We start from the raw sequence: 26,048 nt of genomic DNA, 5'->3' as shown, positions 1-26,048 counted from the left end.
GGAAAACATATGAAAGGGATTGGCTCTGTGTGACAGTAAGTACTACCACTCAAAAGCACCACTGTGCCATGTCTATTGTGTGCATGGCTTTCGGTGTTAGAAACATGCTTTCATTTCTTTATTCAAAAAATATTTTCTCAGAGCCTGAAAGCTTCTGTTGAGGCTGCTCATCTCTCTAAAACCTTCTTTATACCCAGATATTTGCATGACTGACTCCTAAGCATCTTTCAAACATATATACACTCTGGGTTGTTCTACATTCCTCCAATGAAGAAGCCCAAAACTCAGGGGTAGCTTGTAGTTTTCCAGTACATTAGGTACCTTTCAGTCTTCATGTTCTGCCAGGGTCTGGGAAGATATTAGGTTGAACCATATGAAACTGCCTTTATATAAAAATGAAAATGTTATATTTTTCAGAAAAAGAAAAGTTTCATTCAACCAAAATATGTGCTGCTAGCAATAACTGCTTTCCCAAAATGATACGTTTTTCCAAATACTAAATTACATATTAATAAAATTCAGCATTGTTAACATTTATTCAAATCCTTCAATTATTGTTCTCTTTTGGAGAATGTTCTGTTTCTTAGACTTCCAAATGATGAAAAAGGTGGTAATCTGTTGAAAAAAGGTCAGGTGAGTGTGATGGATATGACAAAAGTTCTTGGCCCAATTCAGTTATTCCCTATGGTGGTCCGCAATTTCAGTGGTCAAATGTTGTCATGGAAAAGTATAGGTCCATGTCTGTTAACCAATGCAGAGTGCTTTTAAATCCATTTTTATACATAATTTCAACTTCTTGACAATAAGATGCTACTGTTAGTTTTGCCTGGGCTAAAAGTAATAAATACTCTCTTTGCAGACCACCATCATTACTAGAACCTTCATTTTGGTTGCAGCGATAGTTTTAACACGTTTGGGAACTTCATCAACATCCAACCATTGTCCAGACCACTTTCATTTTTTGTCAAAGCTTATGATCCTCTCCAGAATAGGTCTCTGCTCTTTCAAATCCTAAGGTATGAGCACATCTCTAATCATCTCCATATATGATCATCCATCAGTTGGTGTGGTACCTACCCATTTGTCCAACTTTTTCACCTTTCCTATTGCAGCCAGATGTCGAGAAATTGTTGTAGCAGAAACTCCTAAGTCTGCTGCAAGGCCTCGAATTGCCATTTTGGGGTTAGCTTCCACCATGGCTCTCAATTGATCTTCATTTAAAACAGATTTGGGTCTCCCTCGAGGCTCATTTTTCAGACTCAGATCCCCAGAACGAAATTTTTCAAACCACCACCGGATAGTCCTTTCACTAACAGAGCCTTCTCCAAAGACAGAATTGATGTTTCTACTTGCTGTGGCTGCACTATGTCCTAGTTTAAATTCATATAAAAACAGTATTCGCAAATCTTTCAAAGATATGGTACAGTCCACTTCTGTGGAAGAAATAAACAATAAAAACTCAGCCATCAAAGAAAACTGAAGACCATAATATCATTACGAATACTAAACAACACACCTGAAAACAGACCTGATATCAACTTTACCAATCATGGCCAAGTTTCAACTAGTCAAATATCAGAAATTTCATCTGGAGAACACACGTTTTTTATCACTGTGTTCTGCTGCCATCAGTTTATATCAGGCAGATGACTTTACAGTAGGAATAAAATTTCCAGTAATTTTATACGCATTACCATAAAAGAAATGATTTTGAACTAAAATAGAAGTTGTGCTTTTAAATCTAGGAACTCAATGCCACACAATTTTTTCTCTACTATCAAATTAAGATTTCAGATAAGTTTAATGCTTAGAAAAAAAATCTCCCATAATGGGCTGATAAATACCTGTTTCTTATGTTTTCTGACAGAAGTATTTTTAGGTGTTCCTCTTCCCTGTTTCACATGATCTGAATGCTACCTCACACATTCTTTACACATTCTAAATCCTTATTTGCTACAGAATTTTTCTTCTTTTGCCTCTCTGCTTCACTTTCTTTGGCTTCATACTTAATTTTGGCGTAAATGAATATAAACAGTATTTTAGGTATATGAAAGAACTGTTTGCCTAAGTTCACATTTCCCCCTGGCAGTCATGTATTTAAATGGCACTAGGGTCCACTGCCCAGTGTACTTTTTAAAACTATAACCATAACATACATGTGACCTAAACCTACCAAAGGGTTAGAGAGAGAGAGAGAAAGGTTCAGCAGAATTCAAATCTGGGAATATCTTGCGGTAAGAAGGGAGAAGTTTTCCTTTTCAGCAGCTTTAATTCCAGCCCTTTGTAAGTACATATTCCTCCAATACTAACTTTTCTGCCTTTTTCCTCCCCTATACTTCCAAGATGGCAAAGTGGAAAGGGAAAAGGTTTCTATTCCTTTCTACCCTCACTTAAGTTCTAAACTATTTCAAATAAGTCAATAATTTATTACAAAAGCAGAAAAAAATTCTGACCTCAACCATAAAATAGTTACCAAAAAACAAAAAAGCACCCCATATATTTAACTATATGATAAATATTAGGAAAGTGAGTAACTGTATTTTAGTCCCTAATACACTGAAAGCAATTACCCTATTGTTCATAAATGGAACAGGAATAGGGGAGAAAGGTTTTCCATCAATATAGTAGATTTAATAAATGCAAGAAGCATAACATCCCACTTCAGACATACTAATTGAGATATAACCAAAAAACAAAACTTGTTTTAATACAGAGCTAAATCCAAAAGCAATAGAGAATTTCCCAAATGCAAAAAAGTGGGAAACATTAAAAGAGCACAGTGGGGAAGGGACACATGAATAGAATTCATACTCTTCATCTCAGAACTATATACAAATAATGGAACAATCTAAAACAGACATTTTAAGATGTTAGAATATGACATTTTGAAACATACCTTTAATGTTCAAAGAGAAAACAAAGAAATAGATTTCATTCAGCAAGAACAGGCCATTGTGAAAGAAAAAACTCCCACATTATATTTAGTTGTCATATCTTGTTTCTTCCAATCTCTGACAATGCTACAGTCTTCCCTTATTTTTCATGATCATGACTCTTAAAGACTATTGATCGGTTTAATCTGTCAAATATATCTCATTTGGGTTTGGCTGATGACTGGACTAAGGTTATACATTTTGGCAAGAGTACACAGAAATGATGAATCCTTCCCAGTGCATCATATCATGGTTTCATGATATCAATATGTTTTATTATTGTGATGTTCACCTTGATCATTTATTAAGCGATTTATTAAGATAAATTTTAGCAGGTTTCATTCTGATAAATTTACTATCTTTCCCTTTGGGATTAATGAAGATATACTTTGGGGGACATTCTTTGAATCTATATGAATTTTACTTCTCAAATTTTCACTCACTAATTTTACAATCAATTGGTGGATCTTGTCTACAATAATTATTACTGTGTTTAGCTAATATTTCTTTTCTATTTTTCTCATATCTTACATCTTTCCACAGTTTTAATTGGAATTTTACTATAAGCGAGAATTGTTCATTTTCCCCATTTTTTTTATCTGTATCAGTATGGACTCATGGATATTTACATTATTCTATGAATTATAATCCAGTGATTTCATTATTTCTTTTGCTCAAATTGCTCCAGCTTCGGCCATTAGAACTCTTTCCGGTTGACTCCCATGTTTTTTCAACAATATCCCCCTGCCTTTTTAAAAGCATTTTGTTATTACCTGGCACACATCAAGGTGTCCCAGGCACCTTTAGTATTTTCTCTCAGTCCTAGAATCAACAACTTCTCCAAGGAGCCCTGGTTCCTTTTATTTGAGGAAATAAAATATTTACTTAGAAATAAAAAACTGGATCCCAGGTTTATTCATTACTATTGGGGTGTCATACCTTTTAGTCACTCTCAGTGGACATTGGTAGGAAACATGCATAACAACCCACACATATATTGATATCTCAGATACCAAACCAAACCCAAACCAACAGAGTTCATTTTAGCCTTCTCTTTTCTTTATTTATGAGAACCCAGTTCTTGTTATTTAAAACATTTACCTATTTGTTCAGTTTGAGTACACACATAAGGCAGTTTCAGAATTGCTGATCTATGCCCCTGTGAGAAATACATTTACTGACTAGATTACAGCATTAATGTGCAGTTCTTTTTAACATTACAGTATCCAGTGAAGATGTTATTTTCGAAAAAAACTTGGAATAAAGCTCTTTTCTTCCTCCATCCCCTTTAATGTCACTCCTTCCTCATTCCTGATACCTAGTTCCCATCACCCCACTTTTTTGCACCCCTTTCCCACCTACCCCCTATAGGTTACCAATCACTTTAGTTTCCAGTTTATCCTCCCAGTACGGATTCTATACAAATGAGCAGATGTGTATGTACTGTCTTATTATCTCCTTCTTTCTTACACAAAAGAATAGTATACTATGGATACTCCTGCGCTTTACTTTTGTCACTTAACAGCATATTATCCTGGCAACACTCCGTATCAATTGATATAGATCATTCTCATTCTTTTTTTATAGCTCCATTATTCCACTGCATGGACATACCATAGTTTAATCACTTTGCTATGTATGGGCATTTAGACTGTTTCCAACATTTTGCAATTACATTACACTACTTTGATGCAGTGAATATCTTGTATGTATGCATTTTTATATTGTTGGAGGTGTATCTTCATGGTAAAATCCCAGAAATGGTTAAAAAATTAACAAATACATATTTTTAGGTATTACCAAATTTCCCTTCCAAAGGATTGTAACAATTCACATTCTCAACAGCAATGTATAGGAGTATCCATATCTTCACAGCTTCACCAACAAAGTATATGGTCATATTTTAAAATTTTTGTCATTGATAGGTATTATTTTAATTTGCATTTCTCTAATTATGAGTGAATTTGAACTTTTTTCATATACTTTAGGCCATTACTATGTCTTACTTTTTTGAGTTGTCTCTTCATGTCTGATTCACATTTTTACAACAGGTTTTTGGAACTCTGTCCCAAACTCAAATTTTTTGTTTTATTTCAAAACCTTAAATCTCACAACCACTGTTTATTACCAAGGTGAACTCTGATCTTCACAATGGGCTTATCAATAGGATTTCTGGTAGGAAGTATGGGTACCAGAGCCTCCAAACTTTTTGGATTTGCTGCGATGGGGATCCACTACCACCAGCAGGGTGCAGTCATACTGGATGGGGATGTCTGTGAGCTCCTTCTTGGAAGCCTCATCCACATATTTCTAGTAATAAGTACACCAGGGCTTTGGAGCTGGTACTGATGAACTGTGCAAACCTGGACCATGTAACTACCACTGTTCATGCAGACTCAGACATCCACCCCAGGAAATCATTCCTTGCCCAGAAGCACAACAGGTTCAAGTAGCTTGTACTGTAGTGTGGACTGATGGATCATCTCCAGGGACTGTCCATTCACCTGGATAAGGCCATTGCCCTGTTTGCAATGCACCAGGATGTGCACTGGCCACCTTCCTGTGTCCAAGGACCTGCATGGACTGTAGAGTGCCCTTGGACTATATAGCTACCAGTGGGGCAAGAGCTCCTCACTGCCTGGCACTGCAACCTGTAAAGCTTTTGTCCCTCAAACTTTAAAAGCTATTTGAATATAAAAAGTATTGTCCTTTTTATGGGTATATATTATGAATATTTTCCCCCAGTTTCTCTTTGAAAAACTTTTATTTACGGGATTTTTTTTGGTTATGCAAGAATTTAACTTAGTGAAATTTATCAACCTTTTCTTTTAATGCTTCTGGATTTTAAGTCACAGTTAGCAAGCCTACATACCAACTATAGAGGAATTAACTTATGTTAATGGTAGATAACAATGGCTCTTTTAATAATAGTGCAGGGACAACTGGGTAGCCATTTGGGAAATGCTAAAAGTGGATCATTCATTGTTCAATGAAAAAAAGTAGATCATTTCCAAAAAAAGTTTCCAAAAACTTTCCAAACTTCAGCAAAGTTGTCAGATACAAGAATAAAAATCAACTCTGTTTTTATACACCAGGGATGAATATCTTCAAGAGAAAACTAAAAAAGCAATTCCAATAAAATACTTAGGAATGAATCTAACCAAGGACTTAAGATTTTATGCTGAACACACTGCTGAAAGAAATCAAGCAAGATCTAAATAAATGAAAAGACAATCATACTCATAGATAGGAAGACTTAACATCATTAAGATGTCAGTATTACCCAAGCAATCTACAAATTCAATATAATCCCCATCAAAAGTCCAACAGCCTTTTTGGCAGAAATGGAAAAGCAGATCCTTATTTTTATACAGAATCACAAGGGGCCCTGAATAACCAAAACAATCTTGTAAAGGAATAAAGTTGGAGAACCCACACTTTCCAACTTTGAAACTAACTACAAAGCCACAATAATTAAAACAATATGGGCATAAGAACAAACATAAAGAACAATGGACTAGAAAGAAACCCTCACACATATGGTCAACTGATTTTCGACAAGGGTGTCAAGACCATTTAGTGGGAAAGGATGGTTTTTCAACAAATAGTACTGGGAAAACTGTATATCCACATTCAAAAGAATGAAGTTGGACCCTAACCCAGACCTTATACAAAAATTAATTCAAAAATGGATCAAAGACCTAAATGTAAAAACTAAAATTACAGAAGTCTTTAAGAGAACATTGAGGAAAATCTTCATGGCACTGGATTTGACAACAGTTTAATGGATATGACAACAAAAGTAAAAACAGGTAAACTGGACTGCATCAAAATTTAAAACTTCTGGGCAAAAGACACAGTTAACAGTGAAAAGGCAACCCACAGAATAGAATATTTGCAAATCATGAATCTGATAAGGGGTAAATATCCAGAATATATAAAGAACTCCTACAACTCAAAAACAAAATACAAATAGCCTGATTAAAAAAAATTGTTTTTAATGTTTATTTTTTTGAGACACAGAGAGAGTCAGAGCACAAGCAGGGAAGGAGGAGCAAAGAGAGGGAGACACAGAATCTGAAGCAGGCTCCAGGCTCTGAGCCGTCAGCACAGCTGACTCAACACGGGATTCAAACCCACGAACCACAAGACCGTGACCTGAGCCAAAGTCAGATGCTTAACCAACTGAGCCATCGAGGTGCCCCACAAATAGCCTGATTTTAAAATGAGCAAAGAGCACTAGAATAAATGTTTCTCAAACAAAAATATATACAAGGCCAACAAGGATTTGAAAAGATGGCCAACATCATTAATCATTAGGGAAATGCAAATCAAAACCACAATGAGGTATCAACTCACACCCAAAAGGACAGCTACTAACGAGAAAATAACAAATGTTAGCAAAGATACAGAGAAACTGGAACACTTGGGCACAGCTGGTGGGAACAAAAAATGGTACAAGTCTCTATGGAAAACATTCATGTTGGTTTCTCAAAAAATTAAGAACAGAATTACCATATGATCCAATAATTCCATTTCTGGGAATATATCCAAAAGAACTGAATACAGAGTCTCAAAGAGGTATTTATATACCCACAATCACAGCATCATTATTCACAATGGCCAAAAGGTGGAAACAACCCAAGTGTCTATCAACCAATAAATGGATAAAGAAAATGTGGTAATTGCATACAATGGAATATTATTCAGCCTTAAAAAGAAAGGAAGTTCTGTGGTGCCTGGATGACTCAGTAGGTTGAGCGTCTGACTCTTGATTTTGGCTCAGGTCATGATCCTAGGGTCATGGGATCAAGCCCCATGTCAGGATCCACGCTGAGTGTGGAGCCTGCTTAAGATTCTCTCTCTCCCTCTGCTCCTCCCCCCACCCCAAACAACAGAAAAGAGAAAGGAGATTCTGATACATCCTACAACACAGATGAACCATGAACACATGATGCTAAGTGAAATAAACCAGTCACAAAAAGACAAAAATTGTGTGATTCTACTTAAATGACATACCTAGAATAGTCATATTCTTAGAGATGGAAAGTAGAATAGAGGTTAGTGGGGACAGGGGCGAGGGAAGAATGGGAGTTGTTGTTTAAGGCTATAGAGTTTCAGTTTTAGAAGATGAAAAAGTTCTGGAGATCAACAGTAAAAGATGTGAAAGTACTTAATACTACTGAACTATATACTTAAAAATAGGATGGTAAATTTTATATTTTTTGTATGTTACCACAATTAACAATAAAAATAAAAAAAAATTAGGTAAGTTGGATCTCATTAAAATTAAGAATTTTGTGCATCAAAGGACACTTAAAAAAGTGAAAAGACAACCTGCAGAATGGAAAAAAATACTTGCAAATCATACTTCTGACAAGGGATTAATACTGAAAATATATAAAGAGTTTCTATAACTTAACAAACAACCAAAACAACCTAATTAAAAATGGGTAAAGGAGTTGAATAGACATTTCTCCAAAGAAGATACACAAATGGCCAATAAGAACCAGAAAAGATGCTTAACATTGCTAGTGTTTAGGGAAATGCATATCAAAACCCAGTAAGATAACAGTTCACACCTACTAGGATGGTTATTTAAAAAAAAAATTGGAAAATGACAAATGCTGGTACGAATATAGAAAAATTGGAACCCTCATGCATTGCTTGTGGGAATGTAAAATAGTGCAACCACTGTGGAAAAGAGTTTTACATTTCCTCAAAAGGTTAAACACAAAACCACTATATGACCCAGCAATTCCACTCCTAGGTATATATCCAAAAGAACTGAAATTAGGGATTCGAACACATATCTGTACACCAATGTTCATTACAACAACCCTACTGTCTATCAGATGAATGGATTAAAAAATGTAGTATGTACATAAAATGGTAATTATTCAGCCATAAAAAGTAATGAAATTTTCATATATGCTACAACATAGACAGGCCTTGAAAACATTATGCTTAGTAAAATAAGCCAAACACAGGACAAATATTTATGATTCCACTTATATATGAGATACCTGGAAAAGCACATTTACAGAGACACAAAGGAGAGACTGCCAGGGATTTGGGGGAGGTGTGGTGGTGGAGTGGGGAGGAGGAGATTATTTAATGGGTACAGGGTTTATGTTGGGGATGATAAAAAAGTTTTAAGTATAAATAGCAATGATGACTACACAGAATTGTGAATGTTTTTAATTCCACTTAACTGTACACTTAAATGGTTAAAATGATAAATATTGTATGTATTTTACCACAATAAAAATGAGAAGAAGAAAAGGTCCATCTTACCCTAGTAATTTGAAATACTACCTTTCTCATATACTAACTTTCCATATGAATTTGGGTCTAATTCTGCACTTTTTATTCTTTTCCACTGGTCTATTTGTCCCTGCCAATGCTACAATGTTTTAATTAATAAGGCTATTCAACCCTTATAGCTTTTTTTTTTTAAGTTTCTCTTTTTAAGTGTTTTCCTGGCTAAAAGTAATATTGAAGAAGAAAACCAAAGCAGGAGGCATCACAATCCCAGACTTTAGCCTCTACTACAAAGCTATAATCATCCAGACAGTATACTATTGGCACAAAAACAGACACACAGACCAATAGAATAGAATAGAGAACCCGGAACTGGACCCACAAATGTATGGCCAACTAATCTTTGACAAAGCAGGAAAGAGTATCCAGTGGAAAAAAAGACTGTCTCTTCAACAAATGGTGCTGGGAGAACTGTACAGCAACATGCCAAAGAATGAAACTAGACTACTTTCTTAACATGATACACAAAAATAAACTCAAAATGGATGAAGAAACTGAATGTGACACAGGAAACCATCAAAACCCTAGAAGAGAAAGCAGGCAACAACCTTTGACCTCAGCCACAGCAATTTCTTACTCAACACATCTCCAAAGGCAAGGGAATTAAAAGCAAAAATGAACTATTGGGACCTCATCAAGATAAAAAGTTTCTGCACTGCAAAGGAAACAATCAACAAAACTAAAAGGCAACCAACAGAATGAGAAAAGAAATTTGTAAATGGCATATTGGATAAAGTGCTAGAATTCAAAATCTATAAAGAACTCACCAAACTCCACACCCAAAAAACAAATAATCCAGTGAAGAAATGGGCAGAAGACATAAATAGACACTTTTCCAAAGAAAACATCCAGATGGGCAACAGACACATGAAACAATGCTCCATGCCACTCATCATCAGGGAAATACAAATCAAAGCCACATTGAGATACCACCTCACACCGGTCAGAATGGCTAAAATGAACAAATAAGGAGACTATAGATGCTGGCGTGGATGTGGAGAAACAGGAACCCTCTGGCACTATTGGTGGGAATGTAAACTGGTGCAGCCACTCTGGAAAACAGTGTGGAAGTTCCTCAAAAAATTAAAGATACAATTACCCTATGACCCAGCAATAGCACTGCTAGGAATTTACCCAAGGAATACAGGAGTGCTGATGCATAGGGGCACACATACCCCAATGTTTATGGCAGCGCTTTCAACAATAGCTAAATTATGGAAAGAGTCTAAATGTCCATCAACTGATGAATGGATGAAGATGTGGTTTATAAATACAATGGACTACTACTTGGCAATGAGAAAGAATGAAATCCTGCCATTTGCAGCAACATGGATGGAACACTGGTGGGTATTATGCTATGCGAAATAAGTCTGTCAGAGAAAGACAGATACCATATGTTTTCACTCATACGTGGATCTTGAGAAACTTAACAGAAGACCATGGGGGAAGGGGGGGCTAGTTACAAACAGAGGGAGGGAGAAAAACCATAAGACACTCTTAAATACAGAGAACAAACTGAGGGTTGATGGGGGGTGAGGGAGAGGGGAAAGTGGGTGATGGGTATTGAGGAGGGCACTTGTTGGGATGAGCACGGGGTGTTGTATGGAAGCCAATTTGATGATAATTTATATTTTAAAAAATCTAAAAAAAAAGTGTTTTCCTGGCTATTTCTAAAATCAGTTTTATTGAGATATAATTCACATCCCATACAATTTTCCTATTTAAAATGCACAATTTGGTGATTTCTGGTACACTCACAGGGTTTTGAATCCAATTTTAGGACACTTTTCCTCTTCCAAAAGAAGCTCTGTACTAATTAACAACTGTTCCCCATTCTCCCTCTAACCCTTTCCCAGCCCTAAACCATTATTCTATTTATATATCTGTTAATATTAGTCTGTTTATATATCTGCCTATGTGAACATTTCTTATAATTGGAATCATAAAGTATGTGATCTTTTGTAACTGACTTCTCTCACATAGCACATTTTCAAATCATTCATGTTGTAGCATATATCAATACTTCCTTTCTTTTTATGTCAAATAATACTCTATTATATGGATATATCACATTTGTTGATTATCAGTTGATGGACATCAGGACTGTTTCTACTTTTTAGTTATTGTGAATAATGCTGCTAACAACATTCACAAAGGTTTTGTGTCCACTTCTGTTTTCAGTCTCTTGGGTTTATACCTAAGAATGGAATTGCTGGATCATATTATAATTGTGTATTTAACCATTTGAGGAACTGACAGATTGTTTTCAAAGTGACTGCACCATTTTACATTTCTAATAGCAATGTATGAGTGTTTCAACTTTTCCACTTCCTCACCAATACTTGTTATTTTCTGTCTTTATTATTGCATCTTAGTGGTGTCAAGTTATATCTCATGATTTTGATTTGCATTTCTCTAATGACTAACAAAAATATTTTGGTATAGTTGTTGGTCATTTGTATATCTCCTTTGGACCAATTCTATTCAAATCTTTTGTCCATTTTTTAAATTGGATTATTTCTTTTTATTATTGAGGAATAAGAATTCTTTATACATTCAAGATATAAGTACCTTATAAGATATGTGATTTGCAAATAGTTTTTTCCATCCTGTGAGTTGTCTTTCTACTTTCTTGATATCATCTGCAGCAAAAAAAAGTTTTGAATTTTGATATCATCCTATTTATGTATGTATGTAGGTATGTATGTATGTCATTTGAGCTCTGGGTGTCATATTTAAGAAAACACTGCCTAACCCAAAGTCACTGAGATGTACTGCTAGGCTTTTAGTTTCATTAGCTCTTATATTTAGGTTTATGATCTATTCTGAATTAATTTTTATGTGTGGCATAAAACAGGTCCCCAACTTCATTCTTTTGCGTACTCAGCATGGTATTCCAATACTATTTATTGAAAAGACTATTATTTCCCATTTATTTTCTTTGGGACCTTTACTAAAAGTCAATTGATGATTTTCCTGGCTATTTTTGCATGTTTGTTTTTCCATATGAACCTTAAAATCAGCTTGTCTGACTCCATAAAACAACTTAATAGGATTTTTATTAACATTGCACTGATTTTATAAATTAACCAGGGAGGATTAACATTTTTATGATGTTGAATCATCCTATTCAACAACAAAGGACATTTTACCATTTGTTTAAATCTGCTTTAGTGTCTTTTAGGAGTGTTTTCAATTTTCCTTGTATAGATTTTATATCTTTCTTATTAAATTTATTCCTAAACATTTAATCCTCCATGTTGCTATTGTAAATGGGCTTTCCTCTAACATTATGTTCAGTTTAAGCTATCTGTATATATGAAAGTTGAATTTTATATGTTAATTTTAAATCCTGATCCTTCACTGAATTCTTTTATTGTAGGAGTTAGTTTATTATTGATTCTCTGGAGTACAGCTATACTATGATCTGCAAAGAGATATTGTTCTACTTGTTCTTTACCCGTTTTTATGCCTCTTACTGATTTCTCTTAATTTAATTCCCTTGGCTAATTTACCTCTAACAAAATGCTGAACAGTAGTGAAGATAGTGTGGATGCTTGTTCTTGACATTAATGGAGATGCCTGTAGTGTTTCCCCTTTTTAAATAAGATATAGTTTTAATGCTAAGATGTATACTTCATCAAGTTAAAAAAGTAGTATTCAAGGGGCGCTAGGTGGCTTAGTTGGTTAAACATCTGACTTCAGCTCAGGGTATGATCTTGCAGTTCATGGGTTTAAGCCCCTCATCGGGCTCTGTACTGACAGCTCAGAGCCTGGAGCCTGCGTCAGATTCTGTGTCCCTGTCTCTCTCTGCCCCTCCCCCACTCATGCTCTGTCACTCTCTCCTCTCAAAAATAAATAAACATTAAAAAAATTTTTTTTAAGTAGTCTTCAATTCCTATTTTCTTGAGTGTCTCTATCATGAATGGGTACTTACTTTTGCCAAAGGTTTTCTTAGTATCTACTGAGATAACTGTATTATTTTTTCTTTATAGTTAATAACATGGTATATAACACTAATAGGTTCCCTCATATTGAACCAATCCTGCATTCCTGGAATAAATCCTGCCTTTGTTTTCCCTCTGTCTAGAATTTGCTTTCCCTGGTTTTCCTTCATCTATTCAGACCTTATAAAACATCTCCTCCTCAGAGATGCATTCCCTGGAACATTTAATCAAAAGCAGCCTTCCAGTTAACCTCTAGGACAGTACCCTATTTTAATTTCTTACTCAGCACTTATTACTGATATTTTCCCCATATATCCCATATGTATATACCTCTACATATACCTTCAACCATTATGACAACACTGAACCTGTCTTGGTAGTAGATTTCTTACTGTGTGCCCAAAATATATAGTACCTGGCATACGTTAGGCACTCAATAATTGTTGATAATAAATGTATTGCCATTTTGGGTTGACTATTATTACAAATGTGATTTTATCATAGCAAAAAATAAGAGTAACAAAAACCTATCTCTCACTACACTTATGGCATAAATCCAGATTTCTAACTTTAAAGAGAAAGTTACAAACTCAAATAAAATTGAAGTCAGCAGCTCTTTAGCTAGTCTAAATCCGTGAACTGAAAAAAATAACTGGTACTAAAACATTCTAATACTAAAATCAAGGTTTCCTGTCTTTCAGTTAATATTTTCTAATTAAAATTTCTCATTAAAATTTGTTACAAAATTTATCAGTAAAGGAGTTAACATTTAAATTGGTTGAACAAACCAATGTAAACAACTTGCTGTATCTAATAAAAACCAAAATGTACTTCAACAGATTTTAGTATTATAACTTCACCAGCAAAAAAAAAAAAAAAAAAAAAAAAAAAAAAAAAAAAAAATTAACTCACAAAAATTAATTTTAACTTTATATAAAAGAAACCACAAAAGACAGAAAGGTGGTCAACTCTCTCAATTACCTGTAAAAGGTGATGATTTCTCTGAGTGTTTTACTTTTAGAAGTTTCCTATTAATAAATATATAACCACAGGGACAAGATTTACATGCAACAGGAACCTGGAAGGGGGAAAAAAAAGGAAAAAAATATATTACTATTTTACTTATCAAGTGTTTATGTGGTCTCTTTAACTAAACAATAAATTACTCAAAGGTAGAAATCTCATTTTTATTTAAACTCCACCTCCTCATAAAAATTACTCCAGATAGGAAATCATACCCATCCCATTCTCCTAGTCCTTTACAGTTCCATGCATATGGTGAATGTTTAATAACACTAATATGAGTGGCCACAGGAAGAATGTAAAGAAAAAAAATAAAATAAAACTATTTCCTAAAATGTCTCAGAATATTTACAACATGGATTAGATTAGAAGAAAACAACTGGTTAGGAAACTATTACATTAATCCCAGGATGAGAGGCTGTTGGTCTGTTCTACAATGCTGGCAGGGGAATGTATTTCAAAAAAAAACAAAGACATTTTAAAGGGAGGAAAGAGGGGCACCTGGGTGGCTCAGTGTTGGTTTCAGCTCAGGTCATGATCTTACAGTTCGTGAGTTCAAGCCCAGCATTGGGCTCTGGACTGACAGCAGAGAGCCTGCTTGGGATTTCTCTCTCCCCCCCTCTCTCTCTCTACCCCACCCCTGCTTGTACTCTCTATCTCTCTCAAAAAAAAATTTTTTTTGTCTTTTATTTTTTGGTCCATTGGTTATTTCAGGGTATGTTGTTTAATTTCTATAAATTTATGAGTTTGCTAGTTTTTCTTTCTGTTGTTGATTTCTAACCTCACCCTGTTGTGGAAAAATACTCTGAATGATATGTCTTTAAAAAATGAACTTTGATTCTTACCTTATGCCATATAAAAATAATATTTCAAAATGAAACTTCTAGAAAATACTAAAAAAAAAAATCTGCCTTCAAGAGTTTGAACATGAGAGAGGAAGAGGGCCAGTACCAATTACTGGAAAAGGATCATTTACAATAGCTAGTTTAAGGGAAAGAAGGTGGAAGACTACAAAAAAGATGCCAAACATAGGTTCTCCTAGTCTCTGGTTGAGGAAAAACCTTGAACAAATCTCATAAGCCCTGCAGGTTTTCTGTTTTCTTTTCTGAAGTCTTTACTACCAGAAGTAAGTCATGATCTTTACATATCTTTATTTAATTTTTTAAAAATTATTTTTAACATTTATTTATTTTTAAGAGACAGAGAGAGACAGAGCATGAGCAGGGGAGGGGGAGATGGACACACAGAATCCGAAGCAGGCTCCAGGCTCTGAGCTGTTTGTTAGCACAGAGCCCGACGTGGGGCTCGAACTCACAAACTGCGAGACCATGACCTGAGCCGAAGTTGGACGCTCAGCCAACTGAGCCACCCAGGCACCCCTATTTATTTAAATTTTTAGAGAGAGAGAGCTGGCAGGCACACACGAGGGGGTGAGGGGAAGAGGAAGAGAGAATGGTTTTTTTCTTTAATTTTTTTAATGTTTATTTTTGAGAGAGAGAGAGAGACAACACAAACAGGGTAGGTGCAGAGAGAGAGACACACACAGAATCCGACGCAGTTTCCAGACTCTGAGCTGTCAGCACAAAGCCCAAAGTAGACCTCGAACTCAAGGACCACCAGATCATGACCTGAGCCAAAGTCGGGTGCTCAACTGACTGAGCCACCCAGGCACCCCCACATATTTCTAAGTGAAAAAATGATTATGTCATTTAACAGCTTTATTAAGTTATAAGAAACATGCAATAAACTATACATATTTTAAATGCACAATTAGACAAGTTTTAACAATTATATATGCCCATGAAACCATCATCACAATCAAGACAGTGAATATATCCATCATCCCCAAGTTTCATGTGCCTTTGTAATCTACCCTCCTGCCTCTCCTTAGCACCTTCAATATTCCCAAGCAACTACTGATCACCATTCTGCCACTACAGATCAATTTGAATTTTCTAGAGTCTTATATAAATGGAATCATAAATACATGCTTTTTTTGTTTAGCTTCTTTCACTCAGCGTAATTATTTTCAGATTTTTCCATGCTGTTGCATGTAACAAGTTCATATCTTTTATTGCTGAATATTATTCCATAAAGACATACCACAGTTTATCTACCTACCTTGCTGATGTACGTTTTGACTGTTTTCAGTTTTTTAGTTATTACAAATAAAGCTGCTATGAACTTTCACGCAAAGCCTTTGTATATACATACACATTTTTTTCTCTTGAATAAATAGCTAAAAGTGGAATGGCTGGATCATAAGGTAGATTTAACTTTTTAAGAAAACTACCAAACTATTTCCCAAAGTGGTTGGACCATTTTACATTCCCAACAGCAGTGTATAAGAGGTCTAGTTCCTCCTCATCAATAGTTGGTATGCTCAGTGTTTTTAACTTTAGTCATTCCAGTAGGGTTTCCTTGTGATAATATGCATATCCCTAATGCTATTGACCATTTCTCCATGAGCTTACTTGCTATCTACTATACATCTACTCTGGTGAAGTTTCTATTCAAATTTTTGCCTATTTTTTAATTGGGTTGTTTGTTTCTTAATATTAACCTTTGAGAAACCTTTACATATTCTGGATATAAGTCTTCTATTACATACATGCTTTGCAAAGGTTTTTATCTGTTTGTGTCTCCTTTCTCTAAACAGAGATTTTCAAAGAACTAAAGTTTTAATTTTGATTAAGCCCAGTTTATCTTTTTTTCTTTTATGGGTCATGCTTTTGGTGTTGTAATTAACAAACAATTGCCTAACTTAAGTTCACAGTTTTTATAGTATTTTCTAGAAGTTCAATAGTTTAAAATTTTTCACGTAGGTCTACAATCCATCTTGAAATATTATTTGTATATGGCACAAGGTAAGGATTAAAGTTCATTTTTTAAGACAGATATTATTCAACCACAACAGGATGAAGTTAGAAATCAATGACAGAAAGGAAAACTAGCAAATTCATAAACTTGTGGAAATTAAACAACATATTCTGAAATAATCAATGGATAAAAAAAGAAATGATAAGGAAAATGAGAAAACACAGAGATGAATGAAAACAAAAATACAACCTACCAAAACTCACGGGACACAGTGAAGGCAATGCTAAGGAGGAAAGTTATAGCTGTAGTTATAGCTGTTATGTTAAGAAAGAAGATCTCAAATCAACAACCTAACTTTACCACTTAAAGAACTAGAAAGAAAAGAGCAAACAAAACCCAAAGCCAGCATAAAAGAGGATATAATATAGATTCGAAATAAATAAAATAGAGAATAGAGAAACAATAAAGAAAATCAATGAAACAAAAGTTGGTTTCTTTGAAAAGATGAACAAAATTGACAAGCCTTTCACTAGAGACAAAAAAGAGAAGACTTAATTACAGACATACCTCATTTTATTACACTTTGTTTTACTGTACTTCACAGATACTCTTTTTTACATATTGAAGGTTTATGGCAACCCTGCAAGTCTACCAGCACCATTTTCCAATAGCATTGGCTCACTTTGTATCTTTGTCACATTGTGGTAATTCTTGAAATATTTCAAACTTTTTCACTATTATCTTTGTTATGGCAATCTGAGATCAGTGATCTTTGATGTTACTATTTGAATTGTTCTGGGATGCCCTGAAACCACACCCATGTTAGACAGCAAATTTAATTGATAAATGTGTGTGTTCTGAATGTTCCACCAAATAGCCATTCTCCCTTCTATCTCCCTCTCCTCAGGCCTCCCTATACCCTAAGACACAACAATAGTGAAATCAGGTCAGTTAATAACCCTATAACGGCCTTTAAGTATTCAAGTCAAAGGAAAAGTCACATATCTCACTTTAAATCCAAAGCTAGAAATGATTAAGCTTAGTGAGAAAGGCATGTCAAAAGCCAACACAAGCTAAAAGCTAGGCCTCTTGCACCAAACAGCCAAATTAAAAATTCATTAAAAAAAATTCTTGAGGGAAATGGTACTACTCCAGTGAACACATGAATGATAAGAAAGTGAAACAGCCCTATAGCTCATATGCAGAAAGTTTTAGTGGTGTGGATAGAAGATCAAACCAACCACAACATTCCCTTAAGCCAAAGGCTAATTCAGAGCAAGGCCCTAACTTTCTTCAATTCTATGAATGCTGAGAGAGGAAAGGAAGTTGCAGAAGTCTGAAGCTAGTAGAGGTTGGTTCATGAGGTTTAAGGAAAGAAGCCAGGTCCATAACATAACAGTACAAAGTGAAGCAGCAAGTGCTGATGGAGAAGCAGCAGTGGGTTAGTTATCTGGAAGATCTAGCTAAGATAATTAATGAAGGTGGCTACACTAAATAACAGATTTTCAGTGTAGATGAAACAGCCTTATATTGGAACAAGATGCCATCTAGGACTTTCATAGCCTCAAAAGACAGGCTGGGTTCCTTGTAGGCTAATGCATCTAGTGACTGTAAGTTGAAGACAATGCTCATTTACCATTTCAAAGATCCTAGGGCCCTTAAGAATTACACTAAATCTGCCTATGCTCTATAAATGGAAAAACCAAGCCTAGAGAGAACACCTGTTTACCACATGGTTTACTGAATAGTTTAAGCCCACTGTTAAGATCTACTGCCCAGAAAAGATTCCATTCAAAATATCACTGTTCATTGACAATGCACCTGATCATCTGAGAGCTCTGATGGAGATGTACAGTGACACTAATGTTTTCATGCCTGCTAACACAACATACATGCTGCAGCCCATGGATCAAGGAGCTATTTTGACTTTCAAGTCTTCTTATTCAAGAAATACATTTTGTAAGGCTCTAGCTCCCATAGTGATTCCCCTGATGGATCTAGGAAAAATGAATTGAAAACCTTATGGAAAAAATTCACCATTCTGGATGCTATCAAGAACATTTATGATTCAGGAGTGTCTGGGCAGCTCAGTAAGCATCCGACTTTGGTTCAGGTCATAATCTCACTGTTAGTGTCAGGCTCTGTGCTAACAGTTTGGACACTAGGGACATCTGGGTGGCTCAGTTGGTTAAGTGTGCAACTCTTGGTTTCAGCTCAGGTCATAATCTCACGGTTCGTGAGGTTGAGCCCCATGCCGGGCTCCACTCTGGCAGCATGGAAACTTCCTGGGATTCTCTCTCCCTCTTTCTCTGCCCCTCCCCTGCTTGCTCCCTCTCTCAAAATAAACTAATTAATTAAAAAAAGGACTGACTCCAATTTTGAAAGAAGTTTTACTATGGGTAAATGCTATTCACAGCATTGCATGCTACAGAGAAACTGTGAAAGGAAGAACTTCATTGTTGTCTTATTTTAAGAAACTGCCACAGTTACCTGAACCTCCAGCAATCACTACCCTGATTAATCAACAGCTATCAACATCAAGGCAAAACCTTCCACAAGCAAATATCACAACTCACTGAAAGCTCAGATGACGGTTAGCATTTTTGAGCAATGAAGTACTTCTTTTTATTAAAGAGAGAGAGTGTGGAAGTAAGGGAGAAGGGCAGAAGAAGAGAGAATTTTAAGCAGGCTCCATGCTCTGAGCAGAACCCGACATGCAGGGCTTAATCCCATGACCCTGGGATCATGACTTGAGCCAAAATCAAGACTCAGATGTTCAACCAACTGAGCCACCCAGGTGCCCTAAATGAAGTATTTTTTAATTAAGGTATATACATTGTATTGTTAGACAAATGCTACTGCACACTTAATAGACTACAGTATAATATAAACATAACTTTTATATGCCTTGGGAAACCTAAAAATTCATCTGGCTTGCTTTATTGCAACATTCACTTTATTGCAGTGGTCTGGGAACTGAACCCGTAATATCTCCAAAGCATGCTTATACTAAATCAGAAACAAAAGTGGCGGGGGGGGGGGGGGGGGCGGTTACTACTGATTCTATAGAAATAAGAAGAATTATAAGACAGTACTATGAATAGTATGCTAATGAACTGGATAACATAGATGAAATAGACTAATTCCTAGAAACACAAAACCTAGCAAGACTAAATCATGAAAAAATGGAATATTTAACAGACCTACTAGTAAGGAAACTGAATCAGTAATCAAAAATCTCTAAACAAAGAAGTGTCCTGGACCTGATGGCTTCCTGGCAAATTCTACCAAACATTTAAAGAAGAACTAACACCAGTCCTTCTCAAACTTTTCCAAAACTTGCTGTAACATGAACCATTAGGGACATTTAAGTGAAATAAGCCATTTACACAAGATACACACAGTATGACTCCATTTATAGGAGGGACCTATAGCAGTTAAATTAATAGAGACAAAATAGATGGGTAGGGGCACCTGGATGGCTCGGTCAGTTAAGCATCCAACTTTGGCTCAGGTCATGATCTCAGTCTGTGAGTTTGAGCTCCATGTCGGGCTCTGTGCTGACAGCTCAGAGGCTGGAGCTGCTTCGGGTTCCAGGTCTCCCTCTCTCTCTGCCCCTCCCCTGCTCACACTCTGTCTCTGTCTCTGTCTCTGTGTCTCTCTCTCAAAAATAAATATTTAAAAAATTTTTTTAGAAAGAAAATAGATGGGTAGTTGCCAGGGGCTGGGTGGAGGGGCCAATGGAAGTTATTGTTTAATGGGTATAGAGTTTCAGCTTTCAAGATGAAAACTATTCTGGAGATGGACAGTGGTGATTGGTGCACAATAATATGAATGAACTTAATACCACTGAACTGTACACTTAAAGATAGTTAAGATGATAAATTTTACATCATATATCTTACCACAATAAAAAACAATTGGGAAAAAGTTTGTTTTCGGGGAGGATTTTTTACATGTGCATATCTAATTATTCTACCATCGCCTGTTGGAAAAAAAATCCTTTTTCTACTACTGTGGTCACCCTGCAGAGGCACATGGATCTCATATCCAAAATTTGGTTCAGATGTTGGCACTGATGATGCTACCCATGTACCAGGAGGGTATGAAAAGGCTTTGGTAATGAGGGTTTGGGGGAGAACAGGGAAAGATCCCAAGCAGGCCCAAAAGACTTGAGAAGTAAGGAAAGGAGATTAGTTCCATTTTTACCGCAGTTAGGGGGAAGGATTGCTCTCCTACAGGAGAGCAGCTGTGGTTGACATGGTTTGAACGCTCTGTTGGCATGAAAGGAGGGAGTATCCAGGCTTTCTTATCAACTTGCCAAAATGTGGCCAGCAGGAGAAAGAAATGTTGGGGTTTCAAAGCCATCTGCAATCAAACTTGATCAAAAAATGGGAGTCAGGCATTTTATTAAAATTTACTCCTGACATTTACCTGATGGTTGAAATCAGCTGTTTTACTTAATTGAACATGAACTTGTTTAAGCAAACCATTATGGCAATATGTAAGGTCTCTTGTATAGCCTGAGACCAGTAAAGGAGGTAAGGATTTTGCTGAATGCATTGTGTATTTTGAGAAGTAAAAAGAGTGCCTTGGTCACTACCAATAATGTCTAGAACTACAACTGGGATAAGGAATGCCTTAGTGAGGCCTTGTACTGTGGCTTTAGTATGTGCAGAGAAATGTTTGATTTATATTTTGGGTGTCTGTGAGGTAAGAAATTCCCAAAATTCTTTACCCCAAAGGGCCAACCTTGGGTAAGGAGTTGTTGCTGCCATTGGCAAGACCAGATGGCCAGACCATTGGCAATAAAAATATAGAGTTGACTGCTGGACAGAGCATCTAGTGCTAAGATAATTGCCTGAAATTTGGCCATGTGTGCTGACCCTTGAGTCCTGTCTTTTTAATTTTTTTATTAATTTTTAATGTTTATTTATTTTTGAGAAAGAGAGACAGAGCATGAGTGGGAGAGGGGCAGAGAGAAAGGGAGACACAGAATCTGAAACAGGCTCCAGGCTCTGAGCTGTCAGCACAGAGCCTGACATGGGGCTCGAACTCACAAACAGTGAGATCATGACCAGAGCCGAAGTCAGCGCTTAACCAACTGAGCCACCCAGGTGCCCCTTAATTTTTTTTTTAAGTTTATTTATTTACTTTGAGAGAGACAGAGATAGAGTGAGCAAGAGAGAGAGGGAGAGAGAGAGAATCCCAAGCAGGCTCTGAGCTGTCAGCTGTGAAGCCTGACATGGGGCTCAAACCCACGAACTGAGATCATAACCTGAGTGGAAACCAAGAGTCAGATGCATAATCATCTGAGCCACCAAGGTGCCCCAAGTCCTGTCTTTGATCAGCAACATCCCACTTAAGAAATGGACAGCAGCAGCTTTCCCATGGGCTCCAACAACTGTGATGTCATAGAAAACTGTACAAACTCCCTTTGCTGCACACTCAGTTGATCCCAAGGAGTTCCTTAAGTATCTAAGGGGTCCAGTAAAGGGGTGATGCCCTCCAGCACTGTGGCATCTGACAAAAGACTGAGAAAAAGGGAGACCAACCGTCCTACAGGTGGAATATGCCAGAGGGCTCAGGTTTGGCTATATGGTGGTTCTATTTTGGTCTTCACAAGGAGACTTTGAGGCTATATTCAGCTTACAGGTTGCTACCTCCATGACCTAAGGCATAGTGGGCAGCTGAGAAAAGAGGGTAATGGGCTCAGAGCCTCTATTTTCCAGGAAAATTAGTATGTAGCCAACAATTACTGCTAATGGTGTATACCATGGGGCCAAGAAGGGCAGTTTCTTGCATCAGAAGCTTACAGACAACTTATGGCCATAATGGACGGTCTAGAGATTCCAGGAGACATAGGAGGAGGTTGCTAACACTTCTACAGTAAAGAGGTCTTTGGGGCACTATGGGAGTGTCTGTTACATTGCAATTTCCACAAATTCTAAAACACTTTGTTGTAGAGTCTCCATTCAAGGTATCTATAAGTAACACAATAAATGGGCTTAAGAATAATTTGTAAATGAGGAATACATTGGCTTCAGAATCCAAAAGAACCCCAAAGATATTATGTTTGTTTGAATATTGCTGAAAGGGTCAATAGTTATTCCTTGATAGTATCAGCAATAGAGCTGTTCTCAGCAAACCAAATAATTTTTCAGGTATTTAACCAAGATAACAAAGACTTCTATTATGTGTAGGGTAATGGCCCATGCCCTTTCTCTGGAATCCTTTGTAAGTATCTGTATGTCCTGAATAAACGTGTCAAATCAATCTCCTTGGAGGAGGATATCATCACTGGGATGTCATACCTGTGCTTTTGGAGAAATGTGGTGCTTTAACATCTTGCCTGTAAAGACTGTGTGCAATGGCAAGGTTGTTGACATATCCATAGGAAGCTAGGTAAAGGTGTATTATGTTTATTTGAAGGTGAAGGCAAACTATGGTTGAGAGATTCTTGAAATAGGCACTGACCAGAACAGGTTAGCAAAATACTTATGAGACATTGATTGGATGTAGTCAGTAATTTCAATAATATTGATCATAGAGGCCTTAATGGGTAGAGCCACAAAATTAAGGTTGTGGTAATCCACAAAATTAAAAATCAGGTAAAATTGGGCAATGAGGTAGAGAAGCAGTGAAGATAAACACTGTTCTTTAAACAAGTCTTGTGTACCTTCAATCCATCAAGTCCCTGTTTTAATTTATATTGGGCCAATATTAACTATTTTAATGGGGGTCACAGAGCCCCACTTGGTAAAGCTAATTATAAGTGCCACAGACTAATTTTATAATTTTTGAATGTTTATTTATTTTTGAGAGAGAGCAAGTATGAGCAGGTGAGAGGCAGAGAGAGAGAGGGCTCTGTGCTGACAGCAGAGACCCCAACGCAGTGCTCGAACTCACAAACTGCAAGATCATGACCTGAGCCAAAGTTGGACGCTTAACTGACTGAGCCACCCAGACACTCCAACAGACTAATTTTAATGTATTACTTGATGGGTCTGAGCATCCGTGCCCACTCTGAGATATTTTATGGCAATATACATTATGACTATAGGGAATTTAGGCAGCAATAGTTTTGACAGTTAAGATGAGACATAACTATTTATTCTCTATATTTTGTAACTCCTTTAAAACTATAGGGATACTTTGTTTAAATTTAGTAGGATCCCAGGTATAACTGTAATTTGAGCCCCAGTATCAACTTAGGCTAAAAAGGTTTACCACTCATACCCTTCAGCAGATGTTAAAGTTAACCCAGAACCTATGCTGTACAGACACACAAAGAAATCAGCCCTTTCATCTTTTCATTGCACAAAATCTAATAGCAAATTTTGAACTTCTAATTGGGTTAAACTGTGGATATGTTTCAACCTTTTGTTTCTTAGGTCTCTCTGGACTTTTGGCTGTCTCCTCAACTGAGTCTGTGGTGCTACTCCTGAAGTATTTTTCCCTGTGCCACAGCCAGAAATTCTCTTAGGGCAGTAAGTCAGGGCAATTACATGGCTCATCTAATTTGTTTCTCAATTGTGTGAGTCACTATCCTTCATTACCTGATGTCCAATGTCCTGAAATCCATTATTTCAAACGTTTGATCTGTTTTTTATGGATGTTACAGTTAGGAGAAAAAATCTGGTCTCTGTTACTCCATCTTGGCAAAAAAATAGAAGTCTTTCATCATATCATTTTTTGGCTTTTTTGCTTTTTTGTTTACTTTTTATTTAAGGAAATTGTAAGATCAGATGCAATTACAAGAAATACTATCAAGAAACCCTTATCCACTTGCCTAGTTTCCTCCAATAGTAACACTTTGCAAAACTATTATGTATATGTATACATAATATACATGTGTAAATATGTATACGTACATATGCATAGATATTATATGTTGATATATATATATAATATATACATATATTGATATCACAAACAGGATATCAATTTGATACAATCCACTGTGGTTTTATTCAAACATTTCATATTTCAATATTTAAACCCCTGCAAAAAAGAAAAACTTTTATTTTTTATTATTTATTAAATATAATTTGTCAAATTGGCTTCCATACAACACCCAGTGCTCATCCCAACAAGTGCCCTCCTCAATGCCCATCACCCATTTTCCCCTCTCCTCCACCCCCCATCAACCCTCAGTTTGTTCTCTGTATTTAAGAGTCTCTTATGGTTTTCCTCCCTCCCTCTCTATAACTTTTTTTTTGAAAAACAACTTTTAAAGATATTGCTCACATGATGAGCACTCGGTGTTGAATGTAAGTGATGAATCACTGAATTCTACTCCTGAAAGCAATATTGCACTATATGTTAACCAACTAGAATTTAAATAAAAATTTGAAAAGAAAAGAAAAATATTGCTCCCAAATAGTTTCACTAATGACAATCCTTTAATCGAGAATTATTCACCAAAAACCAGAAAAGATTTTCAACAAAACAGTACAAACAAGAATAAATACAATCAGGGGAGCCCGGGTGGCTCAGTCGGTTAAGTAGCTGACTCTGGCTCAGGTCACGATCTCACCGCTCATGAGTTGGAGCCCTGCATCGGGCTCTGTGCTGACAGCTCAGAGTCTGGAGCCTGCTTCGGATTCTGTGTCTCCCTCTCTCTCTACCCCTCTTCTGCTCACATTCTGTCTCTCTCTCAAAAATAAACATGAAAAAAAATTTTTTTAAAAGAAGTACATTCAGAAAACTATAATTCAATATGTAAAAATGTCCATTCTCGAGGCACCTGGATGGCTCAGTCAGTTGAGGGCAGGACTTCAGCCCAGGTCATGATTTCACGATTCATAGGTTCGAGCCCCACACTGGGTTTTGCGCTAACAGCGCAGAGCAGCAGAGTCTGCTTCAAATTCTGTCTCTCTCTCTATCCCTCCCCCGCTCATGCTTGCACACTCTCTCTCAAAAATAAATAAACATTTTTTAAAAAGGTCTATTCTGTTTTTCTTGAATAAAGCTTACTAGTAGTGCTTTATACTCATGT

General features: G+C 36.3%; 1 protein-coding gene and 1 pseudogene across 1 annotated transcript in view; both read right to left on the bottom strand.

The window, feature by feature from the left end:
- Nucleotides 1–517: 517 nt before the first annotated feature.
- LOC106965986 (uncharacterized) overlaps nucleotides 518–26,048 on the bottom strand; it is a 59,578-nt gene continuing 34,047 nt past the window's right edge. Inside the window, exon 3 of the mRNA XM_027044514.2 lies at nucleotides 518–1,433. Coding sequence (XP_026900315.2) covers nucleotides 1,051–1,433 — 383 coding nt within the window. The 3' untranslated portion in view covers nucleotides 518–1,050. The remainder of the gene's footprint in view (nucleotides 1,434–26,048) is intronic.
- LOC128313292 (40S ribosomal protein S16-like) lies at nucleotides 4,101–23,394 on the bottom strand (annotated as a pseudogene).

The sequence above is a fragment of the Acinonyx jubatus genome, chromosome E2 (genome assembly GCF_027475565.1).
Source record: "Acinonyx jubatus isolate Ajub_Pintada_27869175 chromosome E2, VMU_Ajub_asm_v1.0, whole genome shotgun sequence".
Lineage (NCBI taxonomy): Eukaryota > Metazoa > Chordata > Mammalia > Carnivora > Felidae > Acinonyx > Acinonyx jubatus.
Note: the sequence above shows the minus strand (reverse complement) of the source record. Positions and strands in the feature narration are given on the sequence as shown.